This window comes from Elephantulus edwardii, unplaced genomic scaffold, assembly GCF_000299155.1.
Source record: "Elephantulus edwardii isolate Elephantulus edwardi_28Jun2011 unplaced genomic scaffold, EleEdw1.0 scaffold00154, whole genome shotgun sequence".
NCBI classification, from domain to species: domain Eukaryota; kingdom Metazoa; phylum Chordata; class Mammalia; order Macroscelidea; family Macroscelididae; genus Elephantulus; species Elephantulus edwardii.
The window spans coordinates 1,411,921-1,432,096 of NW_006399904.1; the positions used below are offsets into that span (position 1 = coordinate 1,411,921).

The window sequence follows — 20,176 nt, forward strand, 5'->3', positions numbered from 1 at the left end:
GAATAGATGCCTTTGAGTTGTGGATCTAGAGAAGAGTCTTGAACATATCATGAACTGCCAAGAAAACAAATAGGTCTGTCTTGGAGAGGGTGGAATCAAGTATCACCTTGGAGGCTAGGATTTTGAAGCTCCACCTGACTTCCATTGGGCACATGGCCGGGAGAGATTGGTCCTTGTAGAAGGAAGGGTGGAGGACAACGCAGGAAAGAGAGACCCCAGATGTGATGGATTGATACAGTAACTGGGGCACAGGGGGTTGGTGTGTCAGAGTTAGTGAGACTGGTTGAGGACAGGGAAGGCTTCAGAGCTGCTGTACATAGGGTCGCTATACATCACAGGCTACTAAATGGCACATAACATACTATGGCAAGTTTGGAAGCAGGAGTGGCATCTCCTTCTTAAATGACATGCCTCTGAACTTTGATAAATGCTGATAGTTTTAGAGGGGCTTCAGGCCTTTTGTTCATAGGGTCACTATGAGTTGTGCTCCATTAGAAGGCAATCAACAACAACAAAACAGCATAATGGATATTAGTAGATAGCATTATTACTCTTATACAAAGTATATTGAAGTTCAGTGGTTTAGAATAATTTTTCTGTTTTGTTCATTTAGTTAAGAATAGAGCTGGACTAGAATAAAACTAGACTGAATTAATTCAGGCACTCACTGTCAACCCTAGTCATTTTCAAATACTGCTGTACATATATTAGGTTGTAGAAACAGATTATTTTTTTACAAAGAAAAACACACAGGACCAATTATATATTTTAAACAGAGGTGTAAAGCTATTATCATGAGTATATTAGAATGGTATCTTGCTCTTCTAATGAAGAAGACTATGACACTACTGAATCAAATCTCATTGTTAAATTTAGATATACTTATCCCTCAAAAAATTTTTAACCTTATGTACCATATTTGCAGTGGACACAGAATATTTACTTCCTTTTGCCCAAATGGTTTGCTTTTATATAACTTCTGAAATCTGAGAATTGTCACCATGTATTATTAGTAAAGGGTAAAAAATATGATACTAGGAAGATTTAATAGGCTGCCTTGTTTTTTAATTAATTTAATTTAGAAACATATGAATTTCCTGTTTTATATAAGCAACTATTACTAGACATGATTTCTGTGTTTAAAAATTTTCAGGATCACTAGACATAATGAAACATAGATGTAATATAACATATAAAGTCCTTTGGTATTGTTTGCTTCTTTTGTTACTTTTTAAGTTAAATAAAAATATTTTATACTTGTTTAATTAAAAAGTTCATATCTATTGTTTTTTCACATGGGATCTTTCCATTTCCTTTATCCACCCCTTCCTCCACCTATCAAATTGTGCAACCTATGATTAACACCCTCCTCCCAACCTGTATATGTTGTTTACCCACTATCATTGACTTTATTCCAAGTCATAGTGACCTCCCTCTGCAATCCAAGGCTCTAAATCTTTATGGAAGACTGGCATGCTTTCATTCTAAAAGAAGCTATTGAATTTGAACTTCTGACTTTTTGGTTAGTAGCCTAATATATTACCCAGTCGGTCACCAGAATGGGATATTTAATGGTTAAAGATATGCATTTTAATCCAAAGGCAAGTTGCTTGAATCCATCAGCATCTTCTTGGGTAAACTATAGACAATCTCCTCCCATATAATTTACAGCCTCCACAAACCCACTGGAAAGTCAACTGTGAATTTCAACTCAAGATCAGTAAATTCTTTGTTAATAAGATACATACATATGTATGTAAACCTGTTGTTGTTGTTATGTGCAGCCGAGTCACTTGCGACTCATAGCGACCCTATGTACAATAGCCCTAAACTCTGCTCTGTCCTGTGCCAATCGCACTGTCTCTGACACTCCCATCCCAATTATCCCAGTCACTGAATCAATCCACCTCATAGAGGGCCTTCCTCTCCTGCGCTGTCCCTCCACACTCCCAAGCATGATGTCCTTCTCCAAGGACCGGTCTCTCCTCACAACATGTCCAAAGTATGTTAGACAGAGCCTCAGAATCCTTGCCTCCAAGGAGCCACCCGGTTTAACCCTTTCCAGGACAAATCTGTTTGTTTTCCTAGCAGTCCATGGTATTCTCAATACTCTTCTCCAGCACCACAGCTCAAAGGCATCAATTCTCCTTCTATCCTCCTTGGTCATTGTCCAACTCTTTGATGCATAACAAGTGATTGCGAAGACCATGGCCTGCATCAGACGTACCTTAGTCTCCAGAGAGATACCATTGCTCTTCAGTAAAGCACAAGGAGTATGTAAAACTAAGAATTGTTAATTTAAGGTCGCAAAGTTGTAATAAAATAAAAGCAATATCAACAAAAGAAAACAGGATTTAAAAACATTAAAGTGAAAGAAAAAGAATTACCCTTCAAAAATGTATGATTATTACACTAGCTAAATTAAACTGAAGAGCTCTGGTGGCCTAGTAGCAAGAAGCTGCACTGCAGTCCCGAAGTCACATGGTTCGAGGCAGGAGAAGCATATGTATCTCCTTCCCTGCAATTAACTCCCTCTGAAAACGTTCCAGAGGGTCAGCTATAGATCGGTTCAAACTCTACACAACAACAACAGTAACGAATTAAGCTACCAAGGACTACAAAATATTAATTACACAGTAGTTTTACGTGAGACCCATTCAGCTCTCTAGAAAAAAGGCTCCCATAAAGTTGTTGTTGTTCTGTACCAACAAGCAAACAAGAAACAAACTCATAGCTAACCCTCCAGTAGGTGTTTTGAGGCAGTAAATCACGTATGAGGAGACTGCTCTTCTCTCTTCTGAAAAGCAGTCAGATGGTGGATTTGAACAGCATGTCTTTGGGTTGGTAGCACAGCTTTTTACCACTGTGCCACTTGAGATCCCACCAATTAAATTACAACCTAGGAAATCTTAAGAGTCAACTCTCTTGTCAGTGTATTTTTGCCATGGGATAGCACCGAATAACATTATCAGAAACCCTTGACTAAACAAAAATACAGAAAGATGAAATTTTGCTTTCAGCCAGAACCATACATACCATTACAGGAGGGTAAAACTCTGTTCCAGGCTGGTTTTCCATCTGTACCAATCACACATGTGATGGATGAAGGATCAACAATCTTATATCCAGAATCACACTGGTAAGTAATTGTTGAGCCCAGCTTGAAGTCTGTTCCAATTCTTGTTCCATTCATTATGTTCCCAGGATCAAAGCATGCTTCACGTGGTTTCTCTGTAAAATAATTAATATCAAGTCTAAGAATTAAGGGATCACAAATATTTCTGGTTAGGTTTTCTAGTTTGCTGGTGGCTTGATGTATTTCTAGTACTAGAATGAAGACTAGAATATAGAAAACTGTTGTTGTTGTTATGTGACGTTGAGTCACTTGTGATTCATAGCGACCATATGTACAACAGCCCTAAACCCTGCTCTATCCTGTGCCAAATGCACTGCCTCTGACACACCTATCGCGGTTGCCCCAGTCACTGAATCAATCCACCTCATAGAGAATCTTCCACTGTTGCACAATCCCTCCACCCTCCCAAATATGATGTCCCTCTCCAAGGACCTGTGTCCCTCCTTACAACATGTCCGAAGTATGTCAGACAAAGCCCCAGAATCCTTGCCTCCAAGGAGCAGTCTGGTTTAACCCTCTCCAGGATGAATCTGTTTGTTTCTTGGCAATCCATGGTATCCTCAATACTCTTCTCCAGCACCACATCTCAAAGCCATCAATTCTCCTTCTATCCTCCTTAGTTATTGTCCAGCTCTCTGATGCATAGCAAGTGATTGCAAAGACCATGGACTGTATCAGACACACCTTAGTCTTTGGATAGATCCCTAACAACAGACTTTCCCATTGCAATACATCTTTTAATTTCCTGGCTACTGGTGCCAAGAGTGTTGACTGTGGAGCCAAGCTTCTCAATTTCTTCACCATCCATCCTGATGCTGCCAGTTGGTCCATTGGTGAGAATCTTTGTCTTCTTAACATTGAGCCTCAATTCATACTGACAGCTGCAGTCCTTGACTCTCTGCAGCAAGCGTTTCAGGTCCTCCTCAGTTTTAGCAAGGAAGGTTGTGTCATCTGCATAACGCAGATTGGTGATGGATCTTCCACCAATCCTGACGTCACACTTCTCCTCATAGAGCTCAGCCTCTTGGATAATCTTTTCTACATACAGGTTGAAAAGATTTGGAGATAGGACACATTCCTGGCATACACCCTTCCCAATTTTGAACCATGCAGTGTTTCCTTGCTCTGTTCTGACAACTGCCTCTTGGTCCAAGTATAGGTTTCGCATTAGCATAATCAAGTGTTCTGGCATTCCTATTCTTCTCAGAGTCAGCCACAGTTTGTTATGATCCACACAGTCAAACACCTTTGCATAGTCAATGAAACACAGATAGACATTCTTCTGGTATTCCATGCTTTCAGCTAAGATCCATCTAACAGCAGCTACGATATCCCTAGTACCACGACCCCTTCTAAACCCAGTCTGGACTTCTGGCAGTTCTCTGCTGATGTGCTGTTCCAGTCATTTTTGGATAATCTGCAGTAGAATCTTGTTTGCATGTGAAATTAATGATATTGTTCTATAGTTATTGATAGATTAATGATAAACACCACCGATTGTCATAGAATAAATTATAAATTAATTTCATTAATACTATATTTTAAACATACTTTACTATAAAACTGAAGTCTAACTTAATTAATCTTAAAAATTTCAATCATATATAAAAATTGTATATTTTTATACTTCTATTTTTGTAAGCTATAGAAATTGATTTAGGAAAAATTAAGGCACATTTTCTGAGTTTGAAGTTGAACTCATGAGATATATTTTGACATGACTTGACGACATTAATTGTAAAATGAATTTGTCTAAAGGACATTTGGATGATTCATGTAAATGAATAACTCTTTCTTATCCTAATAATAGTAGGTTATTTGTTTTGTGTGTCGTCAAAGCAAAACCAACCACTAGCTGACCTTCCAACATATTATTAGAAGCAGTAAATAACACAGACGATTACTATGCTTTTTGTGCAGAACATCTGGTGGGTTTGAACCAGGTGCCTTTGGGATTGCAACTTCTTACCACTAGATCGCCAAAGCTCTCTCTATAGTAGTATACAGACTTGTAAAATAAACACAAAGGTGTTCTGACTTCTATATTACTCTGAGTTATGGGTATTGGTAAGGCTGCTTATTAAACATATCAGGAAAAGTACATTTACTTATTCATCATGATCAAATATTGCATCTGACATATAATCATATCCTTTTGAGCTGTGGTGCTAAAGAAGAGTATTGAATACATCATGACTGATAAGAGAACAAACATGTTTGCCCTAGAGAGTGTGAAACCAGGCTTCTTCTTGGAGGCAAGAATTCTGAAGCTTCTTCTGACATACTTTGTATGTTGTAAGGAGGGGACCAGTCCCTGGAGAGGGACATTATGCTTGGGAGGGTGGAGGGACAAAGCAGGAAGGGAAGACCCTCGATGAGATGGATTGACTCAGTCTAGGGTAATAGAGGTAGGTTTGTCAGAGACAGTGAGTTTGGCTCATCATAGAACAAGTTTCAGAACTATTGTACATAGGGTTGCTATGAATCTCATGTGACTTGATGGCATATAACAAGAAAAACAACAACAAGGCTGCTTATTAAACAGATCAGGACAAGTGCAATTATTAACACATCATGATTAAGTACTACATCTGACCTGTAATAATTTCTTAACAGTTTTAATATAGTTGTAAAAATAGCTCTGATTTATTGTTGCTATTTTTCTGGTTATTTATGATTCATAGAGACCCCTTTGTACAAAAGAAAAAATAAAATAAAAAAAATTACTTAATCCTACACCATTCCCACAATCATTGTGTTGGGGCCACTATTCCATATCATCTTGCAAAAGTCTTTCAATTTTTCATTGATCCTTGACTTTCCTTCATCAGAGACTTATACTTCCTGATAATATGTTCAAAGTGCATGACACAAAGTCTTGCTATCCGTGCTTCTAAGAAGAATTCTGGTTATACTTCCAAGACAGATTTATTTGGCTTCTGGCAGTCTAGTCAACATTCTTCAACAACATTATAATTCAAGAGCATCCGTTCTTGTTCAGTCTTCCATATTTACGGTCTAGTTCCGTTTGATTAGTCCTCAAAATGTCATTTTTTCAACATTTTTAAGAAATCTGTTGAGGAAAATTTGACAATCCAACATGTCATTTTATTTCTTTACTGCTGCTTCTATAGGATCTGACTATGATTGCAAGAAGAACAACTTCAGTATTTTCATTTATTGAAATGTTAATTATTAGTCCAGTTTTAGAGATTTTGGTATTCTTTATACTAAAAACTTATTAAGAAGGATCTCTTATTAAGAAGGTCTCTGGCGCTATAGTCTATAGCAAGTTGTACTACTAACACAAAGATCCAAATTTTCGGTTCAATCAAATCTGCTAGTGACTCAGAAAAATAGTCAAGATCCTCTCCTTCAGAATACTGAAGGATGGTCACTAGTTCTCAGAATGACTCAACAATCACAAGATATTTTCTTTGGATTAAATTAAATTAAAATCTATGTAAAAGACTTGAATTTATTGAGCTTAAATGTATCAGGGCTAATAAATATTAGACACTGGCAGGGAGCTCTGGTGGTCTACTGGCAAGAAGCTAAACTGCAACTCCAGAAGAGCATGGTTCACATCCACCAGATACTGTGCTGGAGAAGGAGGGACAATCTTCTTCTGTACCTGTCAGATCCGATTTGACTATATACACACAAAAAAAATATTAAAAAAAAATTAGATCCTGGCTTAGGTGTATGTATATTTTTAGTTTTAATTATTACTACAGCTCTGCATATACATTATAACTATTACTATTCTCATATTAAATTTGAAGTATTTGAAGCTCCACTGTAGAAACAAGTCATATTATATCCCTGCCATGATATAAAAACAGCTTTTTAAATCTTGAATTTTGTTGCTATATAGTGAATTCAAATTATCTTCTGGTTTTGATATTTTCAATTTTCAATTTCAACAGATCTAAAATATCTCTTAATAAAATGGAAAAGATATGTTTCCATTATATAATATTCCACTTGAATTGCTTTTAATTTATATACAGTAAACAAGCATCAACCTTTAGAACTTAATTACTCAGATCTTCAAGTGATCATCTTGAAGTCTTCCTCTTATTCTTTCTGCCTTCATTTTCTCACCACTCAATCATTGTCAACTCAGAACCAATTCAGAAGGAAGCAGTCCTCCAAGGGGTTTTCTAAAGCTGTAAATAGCACAGGAAGAGATTGCCCACTTTTCTCATATAGACTAGCTTGTGAATTTGAACTGCTTCTCTTTGGAGTTAAGATGCGACTCTCTACCCATTAGAGCACCACTTTTCCCCCCCCCTTTTTATTCTCATTACGTTCATGACATAGCATTTTTTTGTGTGTGTGTGTGAGGAGGGGGAGGAGTTCGGAGTAAACTCTACTGAGGGAAGCTCAAAACAACTGAGTGAAAAAATAATATAATATTTTCCCTTTTAATTTGATAATTTTTCCCATTTAAAATATTAAGAATGAGGGAGCTCTAGTGGCTTAATGTCAAGAAGCTGCACTGTAATCCCAGATGCTCTGCTGGAGAAGGAGGGGCAATTTCATTCTGTACCAGTCAGATCCAATTTGACAGAACACACACAAAAAATAATAAAATTAAAAATAGAATAATATAAAATATTAAGAATGTGAATTTTTGTAATAATAGTGTAAAAGGAGTGGGTGTTGCAAATTCTGCCTTCCTCTAACTCTATGAAAGGGAACGGTCTCTATTTATGTCAGCAGCACATCTATTCCTATGAGGTCAGACATACCTCTGCTCCCTAACCCTGCTCTACCAATTCTAACAGAGACAGTCCCGCCTATGAAAAATTAACAGCTCTTAAGTACATGCATTTGGATATATTTGCTGTATTTTCAACCTTTTATTTGAAATGTCTTCATTTCTTTTACTTTACTGTTTCATTAGATACCAATCCGAAAACATCCTATTTTATGTTACTAGTTTCTATTTCTGTTGGCAGGTTTTCACTTAAATGAACTGCATCCAATCTTTTGGTTCCATTTACCTACTTGTCAGTTCAGGATATTTGGTGATAAATCATTGGTACTTTTTTGCTAACAATTTGTCATGTTTTCTAATTAGATGACTTCATAATATGGTGTGCTCTACTGTTGTTCATGTCCATTCCAGTTAAGACTATGTTTGAATATTCCTACACTTGAGGCTGAATAGATTGAATCTGCCAGATCCTTTATATTTTTTTCACAGCATGACTGCCCTGTTGTTCCTTCTATTTCTCAACATGATTACAAATTCGTTATGCAACCTCCTTAACTGACCATGGCATGAGCTTGTTCTTGCTGGATGCAGTCATCATCATTCTTGCCCTGTTCTCTTTTCTTTTTTTATCCTGTTCTCTTTTCTTGATTATTTTGTACAGACTTCATTGCAAAACTTTAAATGAGTAGAAACTCCATTTAGATGTGGGGTTTTTTTATTATAAAAAAAATAATAAGACAAAAGAGAACTAGAATTTTCTTCATATGGCTACTGTAACTCTTAATATTTTTATTTTTGCAAGTATAAAAATAGAAAAATATATATTAGTACTTACTGATTAATCTTTATTGCCATAAAAAAAAGATTTCCAAACATCTTTATATACCAGGGAGTATACTAGGTGTTGAGATGGCATTTATAAATATACATTCTTACAATTATATGGATTTGTTAATTTTTCTGACTCATTATAAATTAGATGCTATCAAAGCCAAGTGCAATTAAGTGAGTTATTGTTATTACAGAATATAACTACTAGCATGAAGAATGCTTACAAACCTGTACTTTGGTTTTCAATGAGTGTGCAATTCATGTACAAAAATCCACTGGAAATACTTCTCTAGTTAATGAATTGCATACATCTTTGCTTGGTATGTTTTAAGAAACAGACATATGGTTGTAAATTTTAATATATAAGAAAATATAATAATACTCTACTTCTTATTGTTAATGTGCTATCAAGTTGACCACAGCTCAGAGTTACCCCATGAATAACAAATCTGAACATTGCTCTATTTTGTGCTATCCTCACTATCTCTGATATACTTGAGTCCATGATTACAGTCACCATGTCAATCCACCTTGTTGAAGGCCTTCATCACCTTTTCTGATACTTTACATTTCCAAGCATGATATTCTTCTTCAAGAACTGGCGCCACCTAACAACATGCCCATTATATGTGAGATGAAGCTGCACTATTTTTGCTTCAAAGAACTACCCTGGTTGCACTTTCTTTTTAGAAAAATATTTTAGATATTTTAGACTCATGATAAAAAATTTATAGAATACTTCAGCATACCAACATAGAGAAGGCAAACAACTCAACAGCAAAATAGAAAGAAAATATGAAAAGGCTCTTCACAAAAAAAAAAGAATATTCAGAAGGGGAAAAATATCACATCAAGTTATGTTTGAGATCACTAGATATTAGAGATGCAAATCATAACAACGAGAACATAACAATGAAATATTATGTCACTTCAGCAACAATGGCAAGGTTTAATAGGGAAATGAATAATAAATGGTGATGAGGATGCAGAGAATTGGGGACCTCATGCATTGTTGGTGGAATGCAAAAGGATATGGCCACTATGGAAGGCATTCACTCTAGCACTTAATCAGAAGACTGAAAATAGAAATTCCATTTGACTCAGCTATTCTACTACTAGGAATCTACTTCGAAGAAAACAGAGATAAAATACTCTCACACACACACACATACACAGACACATACACATACTCATTTTTATTATAGCATTATTTATAATAACAAAGAGATGGAAACAAATCAAATGTACATCAACAAATGAATGGATCGAGAGACTATGGTATATACAGACAATGGAGTATTAGGCAGCATTGAAAATATTGGAACTCTCAACAAACACTATATAACACAGATGAGTCTAAAGAAAATGAGAATGAATTAACTTAGTTACAAAGGACAAGTACAGTACGAGACCACTGTTATAAAATCAAGAAGATTACATGGCAGTAGAGACGGAAGGAGGAGAAGAGAACAGAAAGACAATGGATAGAAAAGGTGAAGCAGAGATTTCTGAAAAGAAGGAGCGATAAGACATTATAAGGATAAGTTCATACAGCACATGTGTGAGGGAATGAAGGCAGAGGGCAGAATATATAAATCTGTATACATGAGAAAATGAAAAGCCTATTTCTATGTAAACCCCCATTCAAATTATAATTTTAAAACCACATTAAATAATTAATGAGAATAAAAATATATCTTTTATTTTCTTGTCTAATACTCTTTCCAATATTGACAAAACTTTACATAGAAGTAAATGTTTAATTCAGTTAGCTAAGCATAAGATGTGCCTAATCCAGGCTATGGTTTTCACAATTACTTGCTATGCATCAAGAGCTAGACAATGATTAAGGATGATAGGAGAAAAATTGGTAACTTTGACTTGTGGTGCTGGAGTAAAGTATTGAAAATACCATGCACTGCCAAAAGAACAAACAGGTCTGCTCTGGATAGGGTGAAGCTAGATTGCTTCTTGGAATGAAGAGTTTATATGCTCTGCCTCACGTACTTTGAGCATGTGGCCAAGAGGGAGCAGTCCTTGGAGAAGGACATGATCATGCTTGGAAGGGCAGAGGGTCAATGCAGGAGAGGAAGATCCTAGATAAGACAGATTGATACAGTGACTGTGGCAACAGGGACAAGTGTATTAGAAACAGTGAGATGGCTCAGGACTGGGCAAGTTTCAGAGCTATTGGGCTTAAGGTCACTATGAGTTGTAGTCATCTGGACAGCATATCACAACAGAAGTATGTAAAATCCAGATGCATGCTGGAAAGATCATGAGCAGCAGCATCAAGTCATACTTGGTGGAGGTGGGCCAGTAGGCCCAGAGTGCCATCTTCACAGAACATAAGCAGCCACATAAAGGACTGGAGAAACTGGAGCCAGAGCCATCATATTAAGGAACAGTTAGAAGCCTTGCCTTACGGCCCTTGGTGGAAGAAAACCAATGTTAAATTTTAAGGTTTTGTATTGGAGAAGTCTCTTTGCATTTTGTTGCTCTTAATAGCTTAGATTCATGTATGTTTGCTTGTCTGTTATCTACTCTTTGGAGGATAGAAGTTGGTTATCAGATGCTATACTAGAGAAGAGCTCCCAAATTAAGAAAGACTAGGAAGAATTAACCAAACACTTCTGACACAACAGACTTTGACAAATACTATGAGCAATGGAGTACACTTAGATTATTAGATTTACTACTAGAGGTGAATCCTCCAATGGGAAACACAAAAATGAACGGGAATATTGCAAACAAACACTAATAATTGGAATGTCAAGCATACAAAGTATGAATGTGGAAACATTGAACATTATTAAAAAAGAAATAGAACATAGACATATTCACTAGACATTGGTAAACTTAGATTGGTACGGGACACTTTGAATCAGAGACTCATATGGTCTACTAGTCCAGGAATGAAAAAGTGAGAAAAAAAATGGAGTTGCATTCATACTCAAAAGGACTATGTCTAGATCCATCCTGAAGTACAATGTTATGAGTGAGAGAATACTATCCATATACACACAAGGAAAACTTGTTAATACGTAATTCAAATATATGCATTGAGAACTAAAGCCAAAGAGGAGGAAATAAAAGACTTATACAAACGTCTGCAGTCTAAAATTGATCAGATTCAGTAATGATTAGTGATGCAAAAGTTGAGAAAAAAAAGAAGGATCAGTAGTTGGAAAATACAGATTTGATGACAGAAATGAAGCTGGAGAGAATTATAGAATTTTGTACAATCAATGATTTATTCATTGCAAATATCTTTTATAAAAAAAAACACAAATGGCCAACTATACACCTAGACCTCACTTATTGTACTACACAGGAATCAGACTGATTATTTCTGAGGAAAGAATCATTGGAGAACCTGAAAATCAGCTGTGAAAAGCAGGCCAGGTGCTGACATGCAAGTTCAAACTGAAGCTAAAGAAGATGAAAACAAATACACCAAAACCAAAATATGACAGACCTTGAGTCCATCTCATCTGAATTTGAAAACCCCTTAAAAACAAGCTTGAGGTATTGAGTACTAATAAACAAACTGAGATAATCTATGGGATGATATCAGAATCATCAACCTTGAAGAAAACAAAATGTCATAACAAAAACAGAGGAGGAAGAAAAGACAAATATGAACAACAGAAGGAGACTGAAAATTGCACTAGAATACTGAGAAGCCAAAACAAAGAGAAAAAATAAGGAAGTTCAAGAACAGAACAGAAGATTTCAAAGGGCAGTATTTGAAGACAAAAAATGTATTATAACAAAATGTGCAGTCAGAAGAGTGTGGAGGCAGAAAGGAGAACTCAGCATTTCTCAAGATAAAGGAACTGAAAAAGAAATCCAATGTTTTGTGCAAGCAGTGCAACTCTGATGAACGATACACCAACAGAGCTATATACTTTATTTTAAAGGACCTTATGGTACATATTGTTTGTTTATGTGTTTGTCACCTTGTATTCCCTGAAAATGTATGACAGCAGAAGACAAATCTCAGGTAAATTTAGAAAACATTGATGTGATAACCTAAGAAGTAGCAAAGAGAAGAGACAGAGTCCTTAATGAAACCAAAACACATAGTAGTAGAGAGAAAGGAAAGGAAAAATATTTTGCACATTAGAAAACATATAAGAGATAGAAAACACTAAGACAGTTAAATGTATACATGTATAGTCATCCTGAAAACAATAGAAAACATTAAAACAAATTTTAAAGTAATTCTTAAATTTCTTGTAATTCTTCATTACACAAATCATGGTTTAATTCTATTGATTACAAAGTTGTATACATTTCTTTTCTTCCTTCTTTAGCTTGTGGAGGTTTTCTCCACAAATATTCAATCAGAGTTTTATAAAATAAACACATAAAGAAATAATTAATAAATATGTCTACACAAAACCAAATCCAACTGACAAATAATTTTAAAAGTAATTAAACTGACCACAATACCTTTGAATTCAATGGCGAATCCTGACAAGCCCACTGATGCATCACTCCGAAAAGCAAGAAAAAGACTATTTCCACTACTTTCTATTCTTTCTGGAGCTTGAGAGCCTTGATAACTTCCAATGAGAGGGCTGTTTGAATCCTCTCCTTCATAGATATGTAAGAAATCATAGCTAGGTTCCATATTGAAACTAAAAAAAAAAAATTATGTTATACACTTAATTTATATTTTTTCTTTTTTTTAAATTCTTCCAGAATACATAGTACATGTGATTCTACAGGTGTATATAGTTCTTCTGTATAGTCACCTAAATAATCCCACTGTTAGTGACTCTAGATTCCAGGTCTATATAAAAGAAAGACTAGAATTTCTTGTTAGATTCCCAAGGTTCTAAGCCTATACAAAAGTATATTGCCCAGTCGTTCTTGTTGGATATGGATAGTGAATACACAAAGCATTGACCTTTTACTTAGCTGAATACTTGAACCACTGTGCTACTAAGGCTTTATTTTGCATAATTATTAAGAAAACTGGGACAATGAAAAAGTAGAGCAACAATAAAATGTTAATGTAGTAATAAATATATGAAACTTTTATTTTAAAATATAGCATTTATTATCAGTTACATTACTACTATATTCAAGAAGATTTTTAGCATTCCTTTAGAAAAATAATTTCTAATAATAATATAATATCTTTTCCTTATAAAATTGAAGTTGTGGGTAGAACTAAAATTGAAAAAGAATTACTTTCTACTAAACTTCAATATTTTATGTGTTTCACTTTAGTTTTTAAAAATACACACCCTTGTTATTACTGACTTCCAATTGACAGAGCAACTCCTCAACACTAAGCTACCAAACCTCCCTTTTTAGTAGTCAAAACAGGGATCCCGCTTTTTTCCTCGTTAAATCACCAAGAGTCTAACACTAAAAACCCTTAACTCCCAAGAGGTATGCTACTTTATATGTTTATGCTATTTATGATGTAAAGTCTGGCAAAGTCCAGGACCTTTAACATGACACATACTCTAAAGATTAAACTTAATTCAGATGTTTTAGATATTGCTGATCAGAAGAAATAACAAAAAGATTGGAAAGAAATGTTATACAACATATTCTGATTGTTTCCTCCACTTTTTCTCTGATTACTGTGTGGAGGATTTTTTTCATTACTAGCATGGTCTCAATTCCATTCCCTTCCATTTAGTTGAAAGTGTAACTGGCTAAGTGGTAAAATGATTTTTGTAGTTATGCTATTCTATTTTATATTTTTGTTTATTTTATGCTTGTGCTATTCTTCGAGTAGAAGGCCTTAATAGCTTAGTGGTAAGGAGTTGCACTGTCAACCCCAATGTACACATTTCAAATCCACCAGCTACTCCATAGGAGAAAAATGAGCCCTGTACTTCTCTGTGTTTTATAGCTTCTGAAAACCCACTGGAGGGTTAGCTAATTGACATATAAGTTGTTTCAGACATGATAGCATATAATAATATTCTTTAAGTGATTACAATTTATCTAAAAATTAAAGTAATATAATTAGAACTTTTGAAGTTTCCCACAGCATTCTTAATGACACAACCAAATACAGAGATGATCATGAGTCCAGCAACAGTTAAAACCAGGACTGCATGGTAGTGTTTCATTTTATGTGAAGCCTACACACAATCTAAGCCAACCTATCTGGATATATTGGTTACAATAAATGGGAGAAAGTGTCATATCCTATTTATTTAATAAGTTCACTGAAGTCAGAATTACTCATGAGCATGGGCTACAGGTGATTAATATTATATATTATTTATTTAACACTGGAAACACGAGAAAGCACAGGAGAAAACATATTTGATTTTCTTTTGCTGTTTGGATGCAATATAATGGATGCCCATTAGTATCAATCGCTATATTTAGGAAGTTGAACATTCTTGTGCAACTCTCTAACACTTCGTGATCACCTTGCCTGTTTTGTTTGTTTTTTAAAATTGAAGATTTATTTTCCAGGATTGGCATAAATAATGCTACATTTTTAAATAATGTAGATCTTCCAAATGGACTCCTGGTGGTACTGAAGGCTAAGCATTGAGCCACTAATAAAAAAGTTAGTGATTTGAACCCACTTGCCCTTCGTAGGGAGCAATGTGCTAGCCTACTCACTTAAGGATTTATAGATCAGAAACTCCATACACCAGTTCTAATCTGTTACTTGCACAGAACTGTAGATCTTATCAATTACATTAACAAAGTCATATAATGTAGAATGAACCCTAAAATCTTCTGAGTGGTATCTTTTTTTAATAACTTTTTTAATAATTTTAATGAACATTTACAGAGAATTTGGATTCTTTGTTGCACTTCTCTACCCGCCCAGCCCTCTTCCCCCGCCCCCCAGTTCGCTCCTCTCTTTCAAAAGTAATAGAAAGACTTCCTTCCTGGTACACAATCCCCCGCACCCCTCCTACTGCCCCAAGTACATTCCATTATGCAACCTTAATTGTGGGCTCTTGTGATAACCATAATACACTATCATACGGTTGTTGAGGTCCTAGCATAATTTCAACCCACAAAAGTTTACCAGATAAGAGTAGAAACAATGGATAAGTAATCATTTTGTGACATCAGTTTTGTCTAAGTGGAAAATTTCTAGTTCTACCTGCTTCATGAGCTGTATACAAAATGTGGCAGGAAAGCCATTATATAACAGTCACATGTGTCAAAACATCAGTGCTTTAGAAAACAGTCCCTTTCACAATGGAAGGTAAGAAAGCTCACTAGCCTCTATTTTAATCAGTGGGGTACTAATTTTTATTTATTTATTCTTAATAGATAGATAAACGAGATGTTTCCTTATTCTAATGAAAGCACTTCATAATTTAGCATAAAAAAGAAAGCAAAGCTTGGTAACAGGATATTTACTCAGTAAAAGTACAGAAGAATTTGCAAATTCAGGGAATAACTTATTAAGCTGCTTAAAATTCAAAGTCATAAAGATTTACAATTACTGAATCAGAACTGATCAGGAGGAGAGAGTAAAGCAGATAAACACATCTGGGACTTGGGTATTGATGTAAATATCTACAAAAAATGGAAACTTGTTAAATTGACAAAAAAGTAATTAGACTACTTTTCTCTGATTAGAACAAAATTGATAGGACATTTTGACTCACATCTTCATATATTACATTCATTTGCTTCAATAGTAAAAACATAAAGTTGGAAAAGATGATGAGACTAAAAAAATAAAATTATTATATGTAATATGATTATAATTATGTGATAGTCTTAACAAATTTACTTTTATAAAATAACCGAATACTGGAACGTTTCTCCTCTAGGTAGGAGGAAGGAACTAAAGCTGTTAAAGGGACTTAGCTAATAACTCAGACTCTAATCTAGTAAAATTTGGAGAGCTTTCCTCCTCAAATCTCTAGCAAGTCATTACTATCTTAATTTTATGTGTTTATATTGTTATGTGTTGCAGAGTTGAAACCTACTCATAGTTGACATGCCAGTGGGTTTTCAGAGACTGTATATCTTATGATAGGAGATCGCCCATCTTTCTCCCATGGAGCAAATAGTGAATTTGAAGCACCTGCCTTTGGTTTGACTAGCTTCCTATCTTAATAATGATATTAATTTAGAGGATGTTACATAATGTATGCTATAGAGATAACTTACATACTTAAGAGAAATACAAGGTATTAAAGTATTGTACTAAATATAGTCATATTCTTTTCATTACTATTATTAAATATTATCTAATTTAGCCCTTATCTGGAATATATGGTCTGAAAGTTAATTTTAAAAATAATTATTGATTTAATATGTGAAACTGATTATAATAAATAAAATATTCCATGGCAAAATAATGCATTTCCAGTGAAGCCATTTTGTAGTCTCATGTAGTAGCACCCTTTAGGCATCAAATCTTGAGCTTAGTTAGAAATAACATTAGGATGCTAAATGAAGTCATTTTTAGGTATGACATTTATAATTCTACTAAGTAGAGATATTTACAAGATACGGTACCTTTTGAATATCAAGGCAATGACAAAGTCTGGGTTCACTTTTATTCTCCAGTCACATTCTTTCCCAGGAGGATATGGTTGTGGGTAGTTAGGTGATAAAATAACACCTGCTGGACCAGTAAGATTCCCTCCACATGCAGCTGTTAAAAAAAATGAGAGAGAGAGAGAACACAGAGAAGAAAACAAAGCAGCTAATTATTAGGAAATGAAACATCACTCAATTCTGTCTTATTTCTTTTAGTGAGGATGGAGGGGGAAACTCATTCATTAGCATTTCCCTTTCTAGATTATACATTGGATTTCCAATTAATTATCCAGAAAACATTTTAACTACAAGCAAGTGATGTACTCTTTCATGTATTTTTCATGTAATTGAATGCTATTAAATTTTAAATAGCTCATAGTACCACTTGAAATGATATGTAGTTGGGTTTGTGCAATTTTAGTTTTTTACTCAATTAAACTAAAAGGACTATTTTCATTTCTTGTACTCAGCAACACACAAACATGCATACATCCTTGATGTTAGGTAGTGTTGAGTCAATAATGACTTAAAGTTACCTTATGAACATCAGATGAAATTCTGCCCTATCCTGTGCCATCCTTAATATCCTCACTATGTTCAAGGTCGTTGCTGTAATCACTGTGTCAATTCATCTTGATGAAGTTTTCTTTCCTTTTTCATCTAACCCTCTACCTTTCTCAGCATGATGCCATTTTCAAATATTGGTATTTCTTAACAATACGCCCAAAAATATGTGAGATGAACTAACACCATTCTTCCTTCTTGAAAGCACCCTGGTTACTCTTCACTCAAGACAGATTTGCTTGTTCTTTGGTCAACCCATGCTATATTCAATATTATTCATCAACACCACAATCCAAATGAATCATTTAATCAATCTTCCTAATTCACTATCCAACTTTCATATGCATATGAAACAGTTGAAATATCATGACATGGATAAGGTCCATGTAAAAAACTCAAAAGCTGCATAGGGATGGCCATGTCTGTCCTTTATCAGCTTCACAAAAGAGAACTGTCCCTTTCTACAGGATCAATAACACTAAACCAATTTCTAGGAATTCAGAGATGCCCTGTATGCTCACATATCTCTTTCTATGTATATCAATACTAATTGCTGCTTTGAGGTGTCAAAAAATCTGGTTTGATAGCTTACAGGCCACTCAGGACCATTATGGGGAAAGTTAAAAGTTTATTAATCAGATTAATAAAAGAATACAGCCAAGACAGTTCCTGAAATGTGCACACAGGCATTTCAGCCTTGAGCCTCATGTCTTTAGGCCATTGTTCTCAAGTTCTCAGTCCTGACAATATTGGCTTGTCGTGGCCCCTTCCTACCCCCTGCCCAAATCCTTTCCCACATCCATTCTCCAGTTCAGCCACAGCTGATGCTGAAGTCCTGAAATGTGTCCTATATTTCCTGCCTCCTTTATACCAGGGTGGGGAAAGACTCTTTCCTCTTCTCTAGTTGTGGAGGATTCTGATTCTTCTGGCTAGAGCTATTAGATTTATTGGCAAGACTAGCCAATTCTCTTGTAGAATGGTAGATAGCCAGTCCCTTGTGGATAAGCTAACCTGCCCCATTCACATATTCATGTCAGTCTACAAACAAACAAGAAATAATGACTGGCAAACTTTCACTGAAAGATAAACTCCATGGCCCACCTTGTCTTTAAGCTGACTGACATTCCTGTTATAGCAACCTGATGCAATATATGAAGAATGCTTTGCACAGACAAGTAACCCATACTCTTTTAAACATAAACACAAAAAGACAAAATTATTACTTATTTGTACAACACATTATTTCTTTATCTTTTTTTAAATCTATAATGTATTTTTAAATTGAACTATTATATTCTGTAGAAGAACAGAATATATGAGCAAGAGCCTGTGGTGATGAAGGAAGAAATTCAAGTTGCTTTGAAGGAAATAGCAAAAAAATAAGGCTTCAGGAATAGATGTACCAATTGACATATTTCAGCTAACAGATGCTGCCCTGGATATGCTCACCAAGTTGTGCCAAAAAATCTGGAGAACAACCACTTGGCCAACTGCCTGGAAGAGAACTATATTTGTTCCCATCCCAAAGAAGAACAATGTCATTGATTTCACATGCAAGCAAGATTCTACTGAAGATTATCCAAAAACAACTGGAACAGCACATCAGCAGAGAACTGCCAGATGTCCAGCCTGGGTTTAAAAGGAGGGGTCGTGGTACTAGGGATATTGTAGTTGATGTTAGATGGATCTTGGCTGAAACCAGGGAATACCAGAAGAATGTCTATCTATGTTTTATTAATTATGCAAACGCGTTTGACTGTGTGGATCAAAACAAACTGTGGCTGAGTCTGAGAAAAATGGGAATCCCAGAACACTTGATCGTTCTAATGTGAAACCTTGGACCAAGAGGCAGTTGTCAGAACAAAGCAGGGAAACACTGCATGGTTCAAAATTGGGAAAGGTGTATGCCAGGGATGTGTCCTATCTCTCTACTTTTTCAACCTGTATGCAGAACAGATTATCTGAGAGGCTGGGCTCTATGAGAAGTGTGGTGTCAGCATTGGTGGAAGATCTATTAACAATCTGTGTTATGCTGATGACACAACCCTACTTGCTAAAACTGAGGAAGACCTGAAGCACCTGCTGCAGAGGGTCAAGGACTGCAGGCTTAAGTATGGATTGAGGCTTAATGTCAAGAAGACAAAGATTCTCCCCACTGAACCAATTGGCAGCATCAAGATGGATGGTGAAGAGGTTGAGATTAACAACCTTGGTCTGCTTGGCTCCATGGTCAACACTCTTGGCACTAGTAGCCAGGAAATTGAAAAAAAATGTATTGCGATGGAAAAGTCTGCTATTAGTGACCTCTTCAGGGTACTAAAAAGCAATGGTGTCACTCTGGAGACTAAGGTGCATCTGATACAGGCTATGGTCTTTGCAATCACTTGTTATGCATCAGAGAGTTGGACAAT

General features: G+C 35.4%; 1 protein-coding gene across 1 annotated transcript in view; it reads right to left on the reverse strand.

Annotated features, from left to right (window-relative positions):
* Positions 1 to 20,176, reverse strand: part of CSMD1 (CUB and Sushi multiple domains 1) — a 2,584,888-nt gene that overhangs the window by 512,548 nt on the left and 2,052,164 nt on the right. The window contains exons 27-29 of the mRNA XM_006895025.1: positions 17,178 to 17,316; positions 13,152 to 13,339; positions 3,037 to 3,231 (exon numbers count right to left, since the gene is read on the reverse strand). Of these exons, the coding sequence (XP_006895087.1) occupies positions 3,037 to 3,231; positions 13,152 to 13,339; positions 17,178 to 17,316 (522 nt within the window). The remainder of the gene's footprint in view (positions 1 to 3,036; positions 3,232 to 13,151; positions 13,340 to 17,177; positions 17,317 to 20,176) is intronic.